This window comes from Diachasmimorpha longicaudata, chromosome 1 (assembly GCF_034640455.1).
Source record: "Diachasmimorpha longicaudata isolate KC_UGA_2023 chromosome 1, iyDiaLong2, whole genome shotgun sequence".
In the NCBI taxonomy this organism is placed as follows: domain Eukaryota; kingdom Metazoa; phylum Arthropoda; class Insecta; order Hymenoptera; family Braconidae; genus Diachasmimorpha; species Diachasmimorpha longicaudata.
Window position 1 is genome coordinate 12,480,696 of NC_087225.1, and position 17,917 is coordinate 12,498,612.

The 17,917-nt window shown below is 38.8% G+C and overlaps 1 protein-coding gene across 5 annotated transcripts in view; it reads right to left on the reverse strand.

Moving 5' to 3' along the window:
• Positions 1 to 64: 64 nt before the first annotated feature.
• LOC135169683 (probable muscarinic acetylcholine receptor gar-1) overlaps positions 65 to 17,917 on the reverse strand; it is a 64,781-nt gene continuing 46,928 nt past the window's right edge. For 3 of the 5 annotated variants that reach the window (XM_064134912.1, XM_064134895.1, XM_064134903.1), the window contains 3 exons: positions 5,838 to 6,025; positions 5,210 to 5,410; positions 65 to 5,129 (listed from right to left, as the gene is read on the reverse strand). In XM_064134912.1, coding sequence (XP_063990982.1) covers positions 2,860 to 5,129; positions 5,210 to 5,410; positions 5,838 to 6,025 — 2,659 coding nt within the window. In that variant the 3' untranslated portion in view covers positions 65 to 2,859. Of the gene's footprint in view, positions 5,130 to 5,209; positions 5,411 to 5,837; positions 6,026 to 6,565; positions 6,817 to 17,917 lie in introns of all 5 variants that reach the window. The other 2 variants (XM_064134921.1, XM_064134930.1) reach the window with 2 other exon arrangements.

The following is a 17,917-nucleotide window of genomic DNA, read 5'->3' on the forward strand; positions in this document are numbered from 1 at the left end:
GATTAATAGCCGTCTTCTAATTAAGAGTGATAGAATGGTTGATAGTTAAATTTTCAAGTGAAAATAGACAAAATTCGTTTCAAAACCATCCCATACACTGGCAATTCAGCTCGAAAATAGATGTTGTTAATCACGCTCATCTTAGTGTATCTATTCTTAAAGATTTGCTATGAAACATATGATACAAAAAATGCGACCTCCCGGGTATGTAAATAGAAAAGAAAACACTTCTCAATACTGACATTTCAATTTTACTCCATCACATATTACTTTATTGTTTCCTCATCACGTACATTTCCGAATTCTCTAAGTATATAACACTTTAATCCTGCGATGCATTACAAATGAAAAACAATGACTACATCATGAACAAGTATGAATAATATTGGAGCTTATGCTACTTTGAACGTGGCTTATTATCCATCCTCAGCGCGGAAAAAAATCATACAAGAATCCCAGAGTACTCCCGATCACATGAAATGGTTGTATTTATTATTAATAATTGCTCTATGTTTATATGCATCTCATGAGATTGTCGGGCAAAGCGCGCACAAAACATTGTCTGATGCATTTTTAGTATCCTTTTCTCAATTATTTACACATATTTCTAGTTACATAGATATTTTTCATAGTCATTGTCCATTTCATTAATCGACTTCGTCGATTGTTTATCATAATTTTCTTACTATGATTAACTCTTTTTATCAATCTACATACGTTTCAGTACTGTACATACTCTCATTGTATTAATTATCGTGGTGACATGGCTACGCAGAGTGAAGCGTGGAAGCATCATAAATTTCAATGATTTAGGCCAATGAACGCCAGATAGCGAATTAACACCACCAGTCTTACATATGCATACACATGTATTCCGATAATTTCTGCGTTTTATGTTAACCAATAGCTATCGAATTAGGAACCAAACGTTCGTTCTCTCCTATACATTTTCCATATGAACTTAAATATCTCCTGTTTTTTAGTTTTCATTTTTATTGAATGAAGAAGATAACATGGCTGCACATACTTTATACTTTTGTTTTCGATTAATGAGGTAGAGTTGGAGATAAAAAATGATAGCCCTTAATGTCCCGTCTCTCTCAATAATTATCCACGCTAGTTTCCTCCAATAACCATAAATCATAACAAAATGACATTATACCCATTACCTATAGGCTCATCATGGTGCTTCGCCGCAGTCGCGAGTTACAAACTGCCTACAACTACGAGCTCTAATCAATAAATCTGATAACTCTACACCCCCTACAGCATATAATAAGTCTAAACAACTTGATACCTTTAATATAACAACTTGCACATCATTCCACTACAGGCCTACCGATATTTACAATAGAGTCGATAACAATTGTTGATCGATTCAATTGACATTTTCCCAAATGAATCATTCTACATGACATGGTCTACATTAATGGACATCTCAGACCAATAAATTGAAAAATAAATAGTAAGGGAATGTAAAGTGAGATACTTCGACCAGCGAAGGAAAACAACAAGAAACTGATCAAGCTAGTAATCACTTCTGCATATTGGACGTGTCTGCCAATATCATTGAAACAGCATAATACGATTATAAGCATTTTTATTCCACAAAAGGTAAATGAAGAGAAGGATGGGACAGTGATACACGGTCCATTACTGCTCTACATCTATTATCGATTTTTCACCCGTTGGAGTGAGACGTTAAGCGTAAAAGTTGTTGTGTGTAGAGGACTCAACCACGATGGGAGTGTGTGAAAGAGATTATTGTGAGGGCCTGGCCGTCATGGGGCTCAGAACCGGCGAGGCGCTCATCCACAGCCCTTCAACACTTACCCATCCAGGCTTGAACAGTTTGCATTTGTCGAATGCTTTCTTCACCCACCTACTGTTATCACAAATGCACAAAAGAATGGAGCAGCGACTGGGTTACATACCGTATATTGATCCTCGATGACACCTACGTGTGGCACAGTGTGTAAACAATAGGGTCTGTCCGTATTCCTTCTTTTAATCATCTGTTTAACTTGTTATTTTTTTTTTCTCTCACACGTCGTCGAGATCATCTCGGATTTCGGAAATTCGTTTGTTTGATGAAGAGAAAGGCCTTTTCGAGGTAGGCCACAACCGGCAGTGCATACAGACCAAGATTTCGGATTTCACTAATCCACCAACACCAAATCCGTGATAATCTCAATGATTTTTATGAGAAAGTGTCGATAAAATTTGAAGATATTATTGTTTCTCTCACAACATTAACAAACGCTTAGATGTTAATGCATTCACAAAATGTCTATTTCACTTTTCGTCTTTCGTAACGAGCTTCATTGATGAAGCTCGATGGCTCTATTATACAAGTAATTTACAGTTATGTTAAATATTACTATAATCATGAAGGTTTTACGTTAAATATTACATGCCTATTATTTCTAAATTACAAAGCATTATGGGATACAAGTATTATCGATTTAATCATTGGTATTAACGGTTGCAGTGTTAGGTAATAGCGCGTCCTTTGGCGCTTTAATCGATAAACAAATATACACACATTACATATACATTATGTACACCTTTGATTTTAGGTCTTGAAACATATTTCACTCGTTCTTACCTCGTTTATATTTACAAGCTGAATCATCGAACATATTGTGTTCTGTTGCTCTTAATGAAACCAGATTACTCATGATTTACCTACAAAACTACAATAATAAAAAGACTTCACTAAATTATTGTCCATACACCATACTCCCAATGTACGATATTCTTTGATTATTGTGCCAAAAAGAGTGTTTAGTAAAATTTTCCCCCAATATTTTTTTTGACGTGTGGCTCACTCATTTACAAAAGGATGAAACTAATGTCTTACGTCATGTGAAAATCCCCCTTGAGTATTCTTGTGAATGTCTTTTTGAATTGTTGATTAGCCAAAGCATAGCAGAAAGGATTCATAGGGCTGTTGGCATAGCAGAGAAAATATGAAAACATGTAGAGATGCTCATTGGTACATGGTCGATGGGTGCAGAATCCCTCGACCAATGCCATAACATGATAGGGCGTCCAACAGGCAACGAAAGCTCCCAAGATAAAAGAAATAGTACGGAAAGCCTTACGTGCACGATTTTCTGTCCTCGATTTTTGTCGGCCAAACATCAGATCTTTCTTAGCTGTTTTAGCTTTTAATCTCTTTCCAATTGATTTGACAAAGTCTCGCCTAGAGCCACCACCTCCCTCCTGCTCATCCTCCTTCTTCGACTGTCTCTTAGGATCAGTTGTCGAGGATACAGCAGCTGCCGAAACCACAGTTGGTGCAGCACTACTCGATGATGAAAATTGTGGCGGATTGTTCGTTTTCAGATCAGTCGTTGTGCTGTTGGATGATCCAATTGGTGTATTGACAACAGTGGTAACGGGTTGCTGTTTTGTATCCTCCTTAACAGTGACCTCGGTGTTCACCTTGCTCACTATGGGGGAAGTTTGTGATGAGGCATTGGTATGGTGTGTGGCAAAAACACGTGGTGGATGAGTTTGACAGGATGCATTTATGAATTGAGGATAATTGGATGGTTGGATTGTACCAGTTTGCTGTTGTGTTGCTCTTATAAGGGCAGCTTGTAGCAAACTGGTGTTAGCTGCTGAGGTACCAGTGTGTCCCAGTAATGGTGATGATGGAGCTGTTGATAGAGGATTAGCAAGACTACAGGAAAAGGATGATGGTGGACTTTCGAAGGATGGACTTGGTACGATCACAGAACTTTCGTCCATGTATCGCAAATCTGCACCATCCAGACCAGTCAATATGTCGTACGTACCTGGGCCACCCGTTGACAACGATTTTGGTCTGTCGGTCGACGATCCTGTTGATGTTTGGCTGTCGGATGCTGGTGAACTACCTCTGAATTGTGTTGGAGGAGAGATAATTATCTGTTGACTGCCTGATGATGTGCTTTTGTTCTTCGCTTCTGAGGGAGGTGTTTCCTCGATGAGCCCAACGCACCGATTCACCTCAACGACGTTAGATCGAAGGGACTGCTCTGGCGTTAAAGTACTGCTGGATTTGTCGTGCTCGATAGAGTGCTCAAGAAGATTCTCAGTCTCGACAATACTATTCTCCTGGATCTTCGGCAGTGTCTGAGTTTTTAGTGCTGCTGAAGGGTCCAGTGTTGTTGGTGAGGGTTTCCTTATCAGAGGATTCATTTCTACCTTCACCGGGACGATGCCATTCATCTTCCCATTAGTGGCGAATGCATGAAGAGCACCGGCCTGTACCATCAGCCCTGCTACTGATGATTTTTTTCTCAAGTTGGCAGCCTGTTGGGAAGATGTGACAGCACCTGCTGTACTTTCATCATCGGAATCAAAAGCTGGGCTGCTTGAACGTTCAGATTTTTCCATCTCCGACTGAGTGGTATTATTCGAAGTTGGTTTGTTGGAGGAGTCTTTACTCTGTGACAATTGTGAAGAGGATTTCCTCGCATTCAAAGTATCTGTTCCATCTTTGTTGTCATCTTCTTGGCCCTCAGGGTTACCTTCAGCCCCAAGTGTTCCGCCTCCAATACTCTTAGGCTTGTCCTGGCTGAGGATTGTACTCTGAGTCTTAGAGATTCCAATTCCAGCTGCCCGGCCAGCCATTCCTGACATGGCACCAGCACTCAGTGCCACCATTGACTGCATTTTCCTCTGCTTCGCTTCGCTCTTCTTCTGCATATCATACGCAGTTTTATAGATACCACCATAAAGGATGAAGAGGACCACGAGAGTGGTCCAATAGTAACCAATGATGAGGGCAGTGTTGAATACTGGATCCTTCAAGAACTGTACCGCACACTCATTCGGCTTGAGATTTCTGTAGCCAACAAAGTGCTCCCAACCGAATATACTGATAAAAAATAAAAGTGCTGGAATAATCCACGTTATCGTCACCATCCATATCACACGATTTTTGGTTCTCCAGCCCCTGTACTTAGCTGCTATTTTGACGGAGCAAAAACGATCTATGGTGATTAAAAGGACGGTGTACTGTGATACAAGACATACTGTATAGTCCACAGAGAGCCATAGGTCACAGAGCAATGGACCCAGATCCCACGAACCCATCAGTACGTAGACGGTGTAGAAGGGCATAGACACAGTGCCTGTAAAAATCGAAATCATGCATTCGTTAAATCATAAATCAACAACTTGGATAAATTTCATTTATGATGATTTATTCTACCGATAAGCATGTCAGTTGCAGCTAACGAGGCAATGAAATAGTTGCTCGGTTGCCTGATGGTTCTGTCGACGATAAAGGCCAATAGTACCAAAATATTACCACCAATTGTTAGGACAATGCATGACGCCAGACCTAGGGCTATCAATACCGTCTGCCACATCTCAAAGGGCGGAGCGTTCTCATCGGTAGTCCAGGCTTTCTCTGTTGAGCAGAATGAGATGCAATGAACATTTATATCGGCTGTGACGAAGTGAGTCAGATGTATATAAATGAACTTTATATCAATTGTTTAATGCAACGAGTTTTCTTATTTGAAGTCTGAGGTCGCATTCCCAACGTTTGAAAGTGGTTCCTCTCATTGTGAAGTTTTTCGGGTGGATTTTCAGGAGCGATTAGATATAAGAAGCAATTTAACTTTGAATGAAGTTTTGCATGTGCTCATAGAGGAAGTGGAAGGGCGACCCGGGACAAATATGAAATGCTTTAATAAGGTCATAATGGAGGGAACATAAGTTGTGTTCTAAGAGTTCATGTCTTTTCACGTAGCGAATGTTTCCGATGGTTTAAGGGATATGATCAATAGTATAATTAATAAATATAATTACATCGAAGCATTACGAAGACCTACCTACACCCGATGAATTGGAGATATTGCTAAAATTACTAGCAGCCCACTCGGGAAGTAGCTCATTGTATTCACCGCTGAACATGCGTGGGTCGTTCGGATCAATCCAGGAGCCATTGAGTTGAGTGCATTCAGCACTAAGAAGATCGTAAACATAACGACAGACCTGTTTCGGTTGTTTCTGCAGCTGTCTGAAACCCAAAAACATTAGAGTCTTTAGATCCTCCTGAAGTGTTTGTAACTAGATGTCTACCATAAAAAACAACCCATCATAAAACCTCCAACACTTGTCACCATCTATGAAATTGTATCATCCCATTCTGACCAAACTTCTTGATCCAATCTCGAAAGTTGAGGTGACAGCTTGTTAATGACCCTCTACCGCCCCAGCAGTCTCACTTGTTGGCATTACGTTTCTGTTCTCTGAGAAACTGCTGAGGAAAATAAAGAAAGCTAACAATTCTAGGTACTTATGGCAGGGATATTACTGTACTCAAGAAGTTGGAGACTCTTTCACCACAGCAGGCACTTCTATAACGTCAGAAAGAAGACATACTGAAGAAAGAAAATACCGATCTCAATGTATTTCCCGTTGGTGAAAACGACGCAAACTCTCTTCACGTGCTGCTGTTGTTTGTGTAACAGTATAGTGACACACGAGTGCACCGAGTCAAAGGCTGAATACACTCAGTGAACACAATGAGCTTGAAATAAGCATGAATGGAACCTACCTACAAGACCACCGACAGTGCACTCTGACATGTACCCTTTAAAGAACTCCCCTCTGCTGAGTCACTCTCCTCCCTTTTAATAATTTATCCACGTCGATAACAATCATCTCGTTTTGTTGAGAAATAGATTGCACGGTGTGGTATGATCCAGGGGTCGTCTCAAGGGATGTAAGCAATTGAAGCGAGGTTTTTTGCCGTTTCGTTGCACGATGGCTGCACGGTTTCCTGCGATTTGCAGTTGTCGAGATTTACTGGGATTGGATAAAAGTTTGACGTCAGTGGATTGAGAGTTAATGTCTCAAAGTAGGTTTGGTATTCCGGCGATAGGATTTTCAAGCTTTCGTTGGTATGATGTGGAGTGTCAGGTCATTCTGATATCAAGTGGGTTAATTGACTCATATAATATTAGTAGACAGACGGGCGCTAATGCTATTCGTCACTGACCTCATGAAATATTTGTCGTACTTTCATGTGGATATACATAAATGAAATTAACTTCATACCCATTTTATTCACCCAGGGATGGAAAGCCCATTAAGTAACAAATTAATGATGAAGCATTAATTACTGACTCAGTTTGAATTTTTAGATGGCCAATTTTTAAGTAATTTGATCATTGTAAGTAAGAATATCTAGAATTATTCCCCACGAACATATCAAGTCACTTTATTAAGGCTGAAAATTTTAAGCTTTTCAAAGTGAACTTTTAAAAATAGTTCATCCTGCAATTTTCGATTTTATATTCTCTATCTTCGTCAAAGCTCCAATACAAGTACCGTAATAATGTGAGCACAGTGATTTCGTCGATTGCCCTGGAATTCTAAGTGATTAACGGGCGAGTGATACGATGATTGGGTCTCTAAATATCCTCTCGTATAAAAATTTAAGAGCAGAGCAATTCAATGGGAATTCGACCGAATCGAAAATCACTCGAGTTTCTCTAATCCGATCAGAACGAAACAGAGCAATCGATAATCATTTGAACGCTGCAGCCAGACATGACGTCAGATTTGTATTGAGCCATCACGAGAAGAACCGAAGAGACATATCCCATTGTTTCAGTTTTCTCGAGAGTAAACAGCCAGCCTCATTGTCCCATCAACGAATCCATTACTCGGTTAACTGTATGAGACAAGTGGATTATTCACAGCTAACCAAGCTTTTCCCAATAGTCAATGAATAATACATGTTTACAATTTGTTTGATGAGGCATTCATAAGCTAAAAAATAATGCACTTGAATAATTCAAGATTGTTTTAACTCGCAAAAGAAATTCCTTGACAAGGATGAATGAATCAATTTATTCAGGCACAAAGCATTCTTTTGGATCGGTTGAACAGCAGCCTGACGGATTAAAAATTTGTTCAACTAGGTGGAAAAATTTATTACCCACCGGAAACTTGATGAGGTATGCCCGCGATGAAGATTAGGCGGTTGGGTGGGGGTAGGTGAAGCACGCGAGTTGGTAAACCGTCGAGAGAAAATTAACTAATCGCTCGGGTGAGTACAGCCAACACTGCGGTGTATTTCATGGCATCTGGTCTACCCTGTTTCGTATATTTCTCGGTGTAAATATTTAATTGCATCTGCAGGCTACGAATAAAAATTGGCCATTATTGGGGGGTCGATAGGTGGGAAAGGGAGCTAATAGATTAAATGAATTTATTTCGTGAAATTGTTGGACTCAGCGATGTGCGGTGATTTAATCTCGGCACAATGAAAATATATGACCAATTGTCAGGGAATGACAATTCTAACATTCAGCTTTTTAATTTTAAATTACACCAAATAACACCCCTGTTAAATTCGAATTTAACTATTTCTGAAAATCAAGGGAATAATCCTACGCGGCTAGCGATTCTCATTTAATTCAGGTCGTGAACGGTGTGAAATATGGGGCTAATCGATCAGTCTCATTTTACAATCATTTTTCTTGTCGAGTGTCAGGAGAAAAATTGATCTCAGCATCTGTGTATCGATCAGCCGACGGTTTAAAAATAATCACCGGTAGAAAAACAATCTTCCACGGCGGATCTGCAATTTGACAGGCGATCAAATTTTAGATCCGGCGGGTGGTGCAATTGCTTGTCAGTTACCTGCAGCATTACCGGATTCACCAGCGACCAGCAAGTTCCGGTTGTGCGGGAGGTGGGAGAGGAGTGTAAAAGATGGAGTAGATGACTCTGCTGACAGTAATCTGATCGATTGAACCAACAACGATTGATCGATCGAAAACTGGGTAATTGCAGACCACATTCTTTCTTCATCTAACAATTGTCGGGGAAATTTTCTCTCCTGTTCATATGGACGGATGCATTGTATTAGAATTCTCACTGATTTTTTTCCTCTACTCTCCCGTATAATAGATATAAAAATTTATAACTTATAATTCAGTCCGATTTTTTAATTCAATAGTGACAAAAGTTTTTACCGTGGTTTTATCCTCTCAACCGTAAGGTAAAGAGTTATTGTAATTTACAAATTCTGCGCACCCCACCCAAAAAACAATGTCAACATTCCGGTCGGTGAAATAGGATTGGAGTTGAAATTTCCGCTTATTTTCATTTATAGTATCGTATCACCGTGGACTGGGAAATACGATTACGCGGTCTGACACTGTAAAAAAAATCTTGAAAAATTATAGTACGAGAATTGTTAATTTAAAATACAATGGAAAACAACGCAATAGAAGAACAGAATCATCAGGGCGATGAACGGTTTTTGTGAATGAGCTTTCACACTTCTGTTAATACTTTACCTATTGTATACGTGAAAAAGTCTTTCACAATTGGATAAAATTACACTGCAAAAAAACACGTTTTGTTTTCCATTAAAATCCATTCAGTTGAGTGAACAACTTTACTCGAAATAAAAAACGATTCACTCTAGAGAGATAATTGAAAAAATGGCTTTGTAAAGTTATACCAATTTACAATATTGATTAACCCAAAACAAATTTGGAAAAGGTTTTTCTTTTGTAATACTGAATTTTTTAATATGCGGTTACTTTCGAAAATACTGTAATTAGTCCCAAATACCTGATTCCATAAAAAATTTCACACTTTTATTTCCGTTCAAATGAAATGGTTCGCGGGTGTTGCGATCGCGTCTTTTCACCTTCTCACTTCCTAGTGCTCCGGTTTCAGTCCTACTCCTACGGTTATTCAAGAGTTGCGAGGTATATCAAGATCAATTCCCTTTCGCCTTCTTACAATAGGATCCACAAGGCCACAATACATATTTCGAAAAGCAAGCATTAGGACCGGTTAACCTATTTTCATTTCCTCGATGTCACAAACCTGTCATTAGTTGTAGATGAATACATTTAAGATGACATTCCAAAATTCTCACCCTCTGAACGCCGTTAATAGAGCCACAAAATGCAAATCATCCCTTAAAGTACGTCATAACGAACGGGAAGTGACATTTCCCGCCTACACGGAGATGGAAAATAGTGTTGTCCCCAAAATGGTACAATACTATTAACCTAGTCAAAAAACCCCCTGTTAAATTCCTCCATTGAAGTAGCCCCACGAGATTCGAGAAAAAATGACACCTAAATATTTCCCTTCGATCGTGAATGTTTCAACAATCACAAGCTGTAAATTTTTTTTAAATGTTCGATTTGATTGAACGATACAACTTTCCCGAGAATTGAACTCCATCAACCAATTTAAATATGAAACAAGTGGAAAATTGCTTTCGTTCCAACGCAGCCACTTTTCACTGATACAATAGCCGAGTTGAAAAATATTCTAAAAATATTTCCAATCCATTAACAACCAAATTATTATTAGGTGATTGAAAAAAACATTTTTTACCATTGTAACTCCGACCAGCAAGAGAAAAAAATCCCCAGAATATCGTCAAGCAATAGTGAAAAATTTCCTGGAAATGAGTTCACCTACGTGGATCAAATATCTGGCGAAAAAACTTGAAACATATATCCAGCGCATTCATAAAATAATCTCCTCTGGAATACGTTACGTAGAATGAAACTACGTGGGTATTCGTACATAAGCCCTGGCAAGGTAGAGGCATACATAACACAGTGGAGTACCTCGGCCGAGTAAAAAGTCCGATGTAAATAGTAAAATGGAAGCAGAGACTTATCTATATCACACGGGCGAGAAGAAGGGAGGGAATGAGTTGCATTCGATATAAGATTGACTGAAATGCCGTATACGTCGAGCCCAGTGAATTGTGGAGGCAAACGGAACGAGGAATGGGCTAGGGAATGGGCGAGAGGCAACAAGTACTCGGCAAAGTTCCAGCATTCTCTGAATTTCACGATGCTTCACTTAAAAACGGACTGAGCTGTTGAATTGTGACGGCATTCGACGGAAAGTATTATACTGTTGAAAGAATTCGTTGAATATCGAGTTGCTGGCCGAAATGAAATTCAAAAGATGCTGAAAGGAATATTAAGGAAGGAGACTGAGTATCATAGCTTTTTCCAGAAATCTGTAATTGGCTTTTGTTGATTTTTTTTCCTCTATTCTTTCCCTGCAATTCTCGGTATTACTGAGAGACAAAATCGTTTCAGTTGGGTAGAGTCGAATGCATGTAGGTCGGGGTAGGATGAATATTCGTGGTTCTTCCCAAATAGTGGATCGAACCAACGATATCATCGAGCTAACAGGTGAACTGATTCAGGGCAATTTAGGGCTAATAAGACTCTTATGCAATTTTCCCTTCGATGTTTTCAAGGAACAGGGATTAAGAGCCACTAATAATTGAAATAATCCTAATGACAAATATTATAAATAAATAACAAACGTGATTCGGGTGCCTGTATTACATTGAATACAACTTTAGTGCTGACCTCGATCGAATGATTCTAATGAATTCAACAGAATTTTTAAAAGTAATTAAAGACGGTCAGTGATAAATCGAACTTCTTCCCAAGTCTCAATGAAATTTATGTAAAAAGATGATAATGAAATTCGTATCCATCGTTCCCCTCAATTGAAATGTCTTGAAAGCTATGTGTTTCGGGGCAATCGTCCAATCTTCTTCCGGAGGTTCCGAAAAATTTCGAAACTTATAAAGAAACTTCTGCGATGATTTCTTTCTGGGTGGAGGGGAAGTTCCAGAACTTTAATGAGCCACTGGTCAGCGAACAAACTCGGGTTTGTTTTTTTTACTCCTCTTACCATATTTGAAGTAACTCTTGTAGCCCGGGCTTATATGAATAGTCGAGTGGAGTAAAAACCTCGAAAGCCCAAACTGTAGAAATGAGTATGAGAGCCTCTGATACTTTTCATCTGAGCTCGAGGAAGCCCCATGTCTGCTTAACTCTTCCACTGAAAAGACAGAAGATGGGGAAAAGAAATGGGTCCAGAGGAAAAGGCTGAAATAGGACGGTGAGCCGAAACGAGAAGTCGAGAGTCCCTATTGTCCTGTTTGAGAGGGAAAAATGGAAGAATAATCTAGAGTATAATTCTGTATTGTGCTGCATGTTGTAACATGAAAATCCATAGACGTGTATTTTTTCGTTACGAAGAGATAATTACTTGGGGGAACAAAAGAACGCAGGAACGCACTCGTAGTAATAATTATTAATTTAATTGATGATCTTATTCTACTGTACAGAGCCACGGTTTTCTCAATTTTTTAAAATTATATTTTAACGTTATAGAGAATTTTCCATTAAAATTATGATGAAACCATATTTACACTTCGGTTCTCGATGCTCCGTTATGATTGAAAGCTATTTTTATCTTTCCTCTTATTTATTTCTTGAATATCAATTTTATCATGAGAAGAATAGCACTGGTCTTTCCAATAATGAAACCGTCAATTCCATCTTCAAAATTCTATTTGCATTCACAAGTTCTCAGAGGATTTCCCTGGTTTTCTTCTCCATCTAGTACAACACTCCAGGGAAGCTCGTAGAATACAATAAAATAAAGCAACCACGAAAAATTCGCCAAAATGATTTTCCGTAGAAAATGCTCTGGAGGTTTATTGGGACTGTGCCCAACCTCTGTCAATTCATGTAAAAATATCTCTTTTAAAACAGCAAAATGTCGCAGTAAAGGACGTTTTGTGGAGAGAAATCCAGTGAAGATTTATTCTTTCTTTCGTCAATAACAGCTTCTCGTCAAGATCAGAGTGAAAAGTATTCATTTGATATCATCTTCCCCTTTTTCTAAAATGATATCAATGAAAATGTCAATCGAAACATCAAAATTCCGTTGAGTGACACGACTTTAGCGGATTTCTCTGGTTTTGGTCTCCATTCAGTCCATCACTCCCGGGAGATTTGCGGAATACAACAAAATAGAACGAAAAAGAAATACTCCCCGAAATGTTTCTGCCCTGAAAATGCAGTGGAGGTACTTTGGAAAAGTTGGGTCTATTCCCACCCTCTTTCAATTCATGTGAAAAATGTAGTGTGTGTTGAAAGTACACTTTTGTGGCTATTCTGCCTAGGGTTATCTGTGGATTCTTTCCCTTTAGGGGGGGAGGGAAGGTGAGGAGGACGAACGAATGTCACCCGGAAGAGGTTCGCGACGTGACTGTCCTCGATATCGGCCCAGGGCTATGGGTTACGTATATCATCCACGAGAGAGCGAGAGAGAACCCACGGAATTGAACAAAAGGGCGGAGGGGACATGTGTGGTAACTGAAAACACTTCTAAGCGCTTGGGGGAATACAAAAATAAAAATAAAGTGTATCTGAGGTGTATGAAAAGAAGTTGCAGAATAGATAGGGAGGAGGTGTTGGAAAATCACCGATAGGATTTGATACTACACTGATGGAAGGGTTTATGTACCTTCGGTTGACAGGCTTTCCAACTATCACACGATTCACTTATTCCAAATGAGATTCGTTCATTATTAACGAACGATAGGTTTGAATGTGAGTAAATTAATATTTGTTAATATTCAAATTGATGGGTCATGATATTATAATTGAAGGAAGGTATTCGTGAAGAGATTAATGATATATTCCCCTCAATAATCTCTACGTGAAATTGAGCGCTTTTTTCCTCAACATGCAGTGGAACATGAGCTGTTCGATAATTTTTAAACTTCTTGACCTACATTTTTCAATATGGAAATTAAATATCCGTGGGAACCCTCGGGCAGTAGCCAGTTGCGGAGCCACTTGCACCGAATGCCATTCAAAGTAGAATAAAATCTCCGAGTATAAATCGTCGATTGCGTTCGGAAAGTGGATATATATGGAGGTTATCCGTTCAGAATTTTCATATTTTATTGAATGAATAAAGGTCCCTTTGCGCAATTATGAGTTACGGGAGAGAGTGGCACACAATGACGATGAAATTCTGGTTGTCAATTCAAATCATTAACCCAAATTGTTCTACAATAATGTATACGATAGAAGTTTTAGTTGAACTAAATAAATTATAAATCCGCTTTCTCGAAACGAGGAAACGGATTTAGTTATCTCCAACAAGTCCTTTCTCAAAATGAGAAAAAAATGCAAATGAAGAATTTATTTGATTTAAATAGTTGATTGTTCCGTGTACATTGCGAGGTGGAAGTGTAGACTTTGGCTTTATTGGATTTTGCCCGCACCAACATCATATATAAAAGTCAAAAAAATCTCGCAATAACAATGCTGCTATTTCAAACGCGAAAAAACCTGGCCCGTAGGTTTAATCTCGCCTCCTATGAAACGGCCTCCTCATATTCAAGAACAGTTGAAAACCGAATTACATGGAACGAGCTCCAGTGCCCCATGTTCTCGTATTTACTCTAACTGAAATGTGGCAGTAGAATCCTCTCATGGAATCAAATAAATGACCCAGTTCATTTTTTTCATCATTTCAAAGTACCCCCAGACAAATAATTTCTCCCCAGATAGACATAATGCAATTACATAATGAGCGGATTGTGCTATTCTGAGAGAAAAGTTATTTTTTCCAAGTTTATATTTTTCTGAAGAAAAAAAAACAGAAATTATCGCATCGGAGATGAATTTTTTCCGGAAAACACGGACCAAGATATTACCTGAGATAATAATTTTGTAATAATACTGAATCTTCGGAAGGCTCGAGTTAATAATTAATGATATTTCTGGAGTAATAACTGGGCATTATGTCATTACTGAGAAAATCCAATTAAGATAATGGGTTGACATGTTTGTAATTGTCAACATCGACTTATTGATTTCAATTTACGATTAAATATAGTCTAGTTTCACTTTTTAACGAATTTCATTGCAAGAAAGATATATTTCTTACAATAACCTGAGGCCCGAGGGCCTTCAGCTCTTTCCATAAACATTTCACGTACTTTTCACTTGACTGCATTCGATTTCGAAGTCTAGTGATATATGAATGATTTCCGTGCCTGTGGATCGCGGGTCAGCAACAGGGTTAATCACCTTAATCGCAGAAATCACAGAATATTTCAAATTGTTGAAATTATTCCATTTCCAGTCCCCAAGGTCTCCGAAATTATCTGCGTGACATTTCTATCTTGATGTGCCATTTATATTCGCAAAGCGACATAGACAAGGTCAAATACAGCATGATAGATGTAAGAACAAGAATAAAAGTTTAGTAAGCGGTTTAGGAGAAAAGGTATTGATGGGCCGATAGCGTGGGTCTTTTATCGGTGGAGTTTGCCCGCTGTGCTTTTGCCGAGCGTGAAGAAAATACTTCAAAATGCCTGACGGAATAGAACAAACGTTGGAGAGTCCAAGGTACAGTCGAGGGTAAGAATACAAAGGAACACAGGGAAAGCCCTCAATACTGCCAAGAGTTCTGGACTCGAAGAGATGGGGGATTTACTCGTGGACTTGGTTCAATAACAGAGACTTTCTTGGTGACTGCTGCGGATAGAGAATTTATTTTAAAATCACATTCTGTGGAAAAGTACTTTTATTTACGAACTAAAAAGGTTTTCACCTATGTAACAACAAGGAGAAAAAGAACTTCAAGTCTCAGGACTTTTTTCTTTAATTAAATTTCCTAAATTAAATTTTAATAACTTTAAATTCAAATATTCCTCAATAATTATTAGACAAAAGAATAAATCATAAATTAATGAATAAAATGATATGAAAATAGAAATCAACTTTCAGAAAACGTTACATTGAATTTCCGGATAAAGAGGATAAGACCGAGGTTTAAATTCCGGAGAATAAAAATTCAGTTGATGAGGATTAATGATGTAGCAAAAAAAATTAGATTTCCTCTCCCCTGCGATATTATTCATATTGATCTGTCATACCTATTCCATAAATCAATAAAACACGGAGGCAATGTTTTTATTCGACTTCATCCAAAGGAAAAAAAGAAATACGGTATAAATCGAAGCTGAGACGACAGAGAGCTTGAAGATGATATATCGCCAGACCCAGGGAGAATCCCTTGCGGGAATTGAACGAACGCGCTTAATAACTCCGCTGGCTGGATATGGTTTGCCTCGGGCACAAGGTTGAAAATCGTCCCTCCCACATTCGTTTCTACCGCAACCTTATTCGATGACACCTGGCCCTGAGTATGTCACTAGTGAATACGAACGTAGATTCGTTATTTGACACTACTGTACCTCCTCTTCCCCGGTTTTGTTAAAATTAATTTCTCGTTCTTTCAACGGTCCATTTGACAATTGACTTTTTGTCATGAATGGAAAAATCGAATCGGATGGGATTCGCGGAGGGTAATGGTCATGTAAATATTTTTTGACTTGTTAGGAATAAGCACAACATTACAAAAGTCCGTGCATCAAGGAAATGATTTCAAGAAATTATGAATCTTGGTTGTTACTCTGAGGATGGAATGACAATAACATTACTTTCGCGATCTCATATCTTAGAAATAAGAAAATATATGGTATGACGACACAATCTAGGAGACTCTTCTCGTTTATTGCGAAACATTGCAAACTACCTCTCCTCTCGCCCCGTAATCGTGTGTCGTAATATTCGACTGGTTCCTACTAATTAAAGTCGCTTGGATGGAGGTCTGCGTCAAGTATTATTGCCGTTGATTGATCATTAGTCAGGTCTATTCCAATTATAGACTCAAAATTTCACTCATCGGTAGATCTTCAAGAAGGTATTGTTCTCACGAGAGAAATGTGAGTTTCAGCGGCCATTAATTACGTGACATTTTAGCAACGAGAGGAGAGAAGTGTGACGGGGTACTACGAACGATCCCGAGGGATGAGGGAGGATCCGCAGAAATATTTCGTATATTTTATTTCCCATTTATTTTTCTAAATACCACAAGTGCAAAAACTGTCACCGGCAATTTCCAAATCCTCTCATAATCAACCCCTCAAATCTCTCGCGTCACGAAACCCAGAATAGAGTCAACTCTTTTTCTTCTCTCCTCCAATTTCACTGTCTAATTGCCTTTTGGCTCAACGTTAACCGATATTTCAGGTCACGTTAAAGTTCTTCTCGCGTGCTTTTGAGATCACGAGAGAGTGTAACCAACACCGGTTGCGAGTGGGGAAGGTCTCAACTGAAAATGAGAGCGATCGATGATGTTGCAAGTGTCGGCAAACCCGGTATGGATAGACCCTTCACCCACCTACGGGTAAATAATAAAATGTTTACAACAGGAGCCAATGAATAGCAACAAGGGTGAAGAGGTTCAGGAGGGTGGGCTGCGTGTGCTGCACGAGGGCATTGGTTTAATGGTATTTTTTTTGAGCTGATAACGGCCATTGTCGAGCAATACACTTGAGGCTTTATCGACAAGTTTAACGTCAGTCTGACCTCAGATGCAACAGATTAACGGGGAAGAACGAAGTGGCCCAAGGTCATAGTTAATGTGCTGCTATCGAGTTTTCGTGCTTCACCTTGCGTTTTATTTATGAGTTTTTTAGCTTCTAATTGGCAGGGCGTGAGAGCATTGGGGAGAGGAGGTATTTCGGGTAATTGGCGTCTGTCAATAGGGCTGATTGTTTGCTGGGGTAAGAAACATTATTTATGTTTCGTCTTTGGAAAAGCGTTTGGTCGGATAATTTATCCTGTGGAGTGAAAAAAAATGTTATCAATCGCTCCGTCAATTTTCGATGATTGTGGACTGATTAGCATAATCCCCATAACAAAATCAGCAGCAGATCACTGGAAATCTCTGCGAAAAAAATTAATTTCGATTCGAAACTTGTAAAACCCTTAATATGATACTTTCGCGTGTTTCAAATCCAGAGTAGAAAGTCTCGTTGATTTATGAATATAGTCCTTTAAAACGGACATTCAAAGCTATGATTGACTTCATTTGCCATTCATTCATTTGGGACTCAAACACATTTCTTAAGCCACCATTTAATTAATTCAGAATAGTATATTTACCTATCGTGGACATCGGTTTTTCATATCAAATTATCTAGGTATTATTCAAAGTGAAATTACAC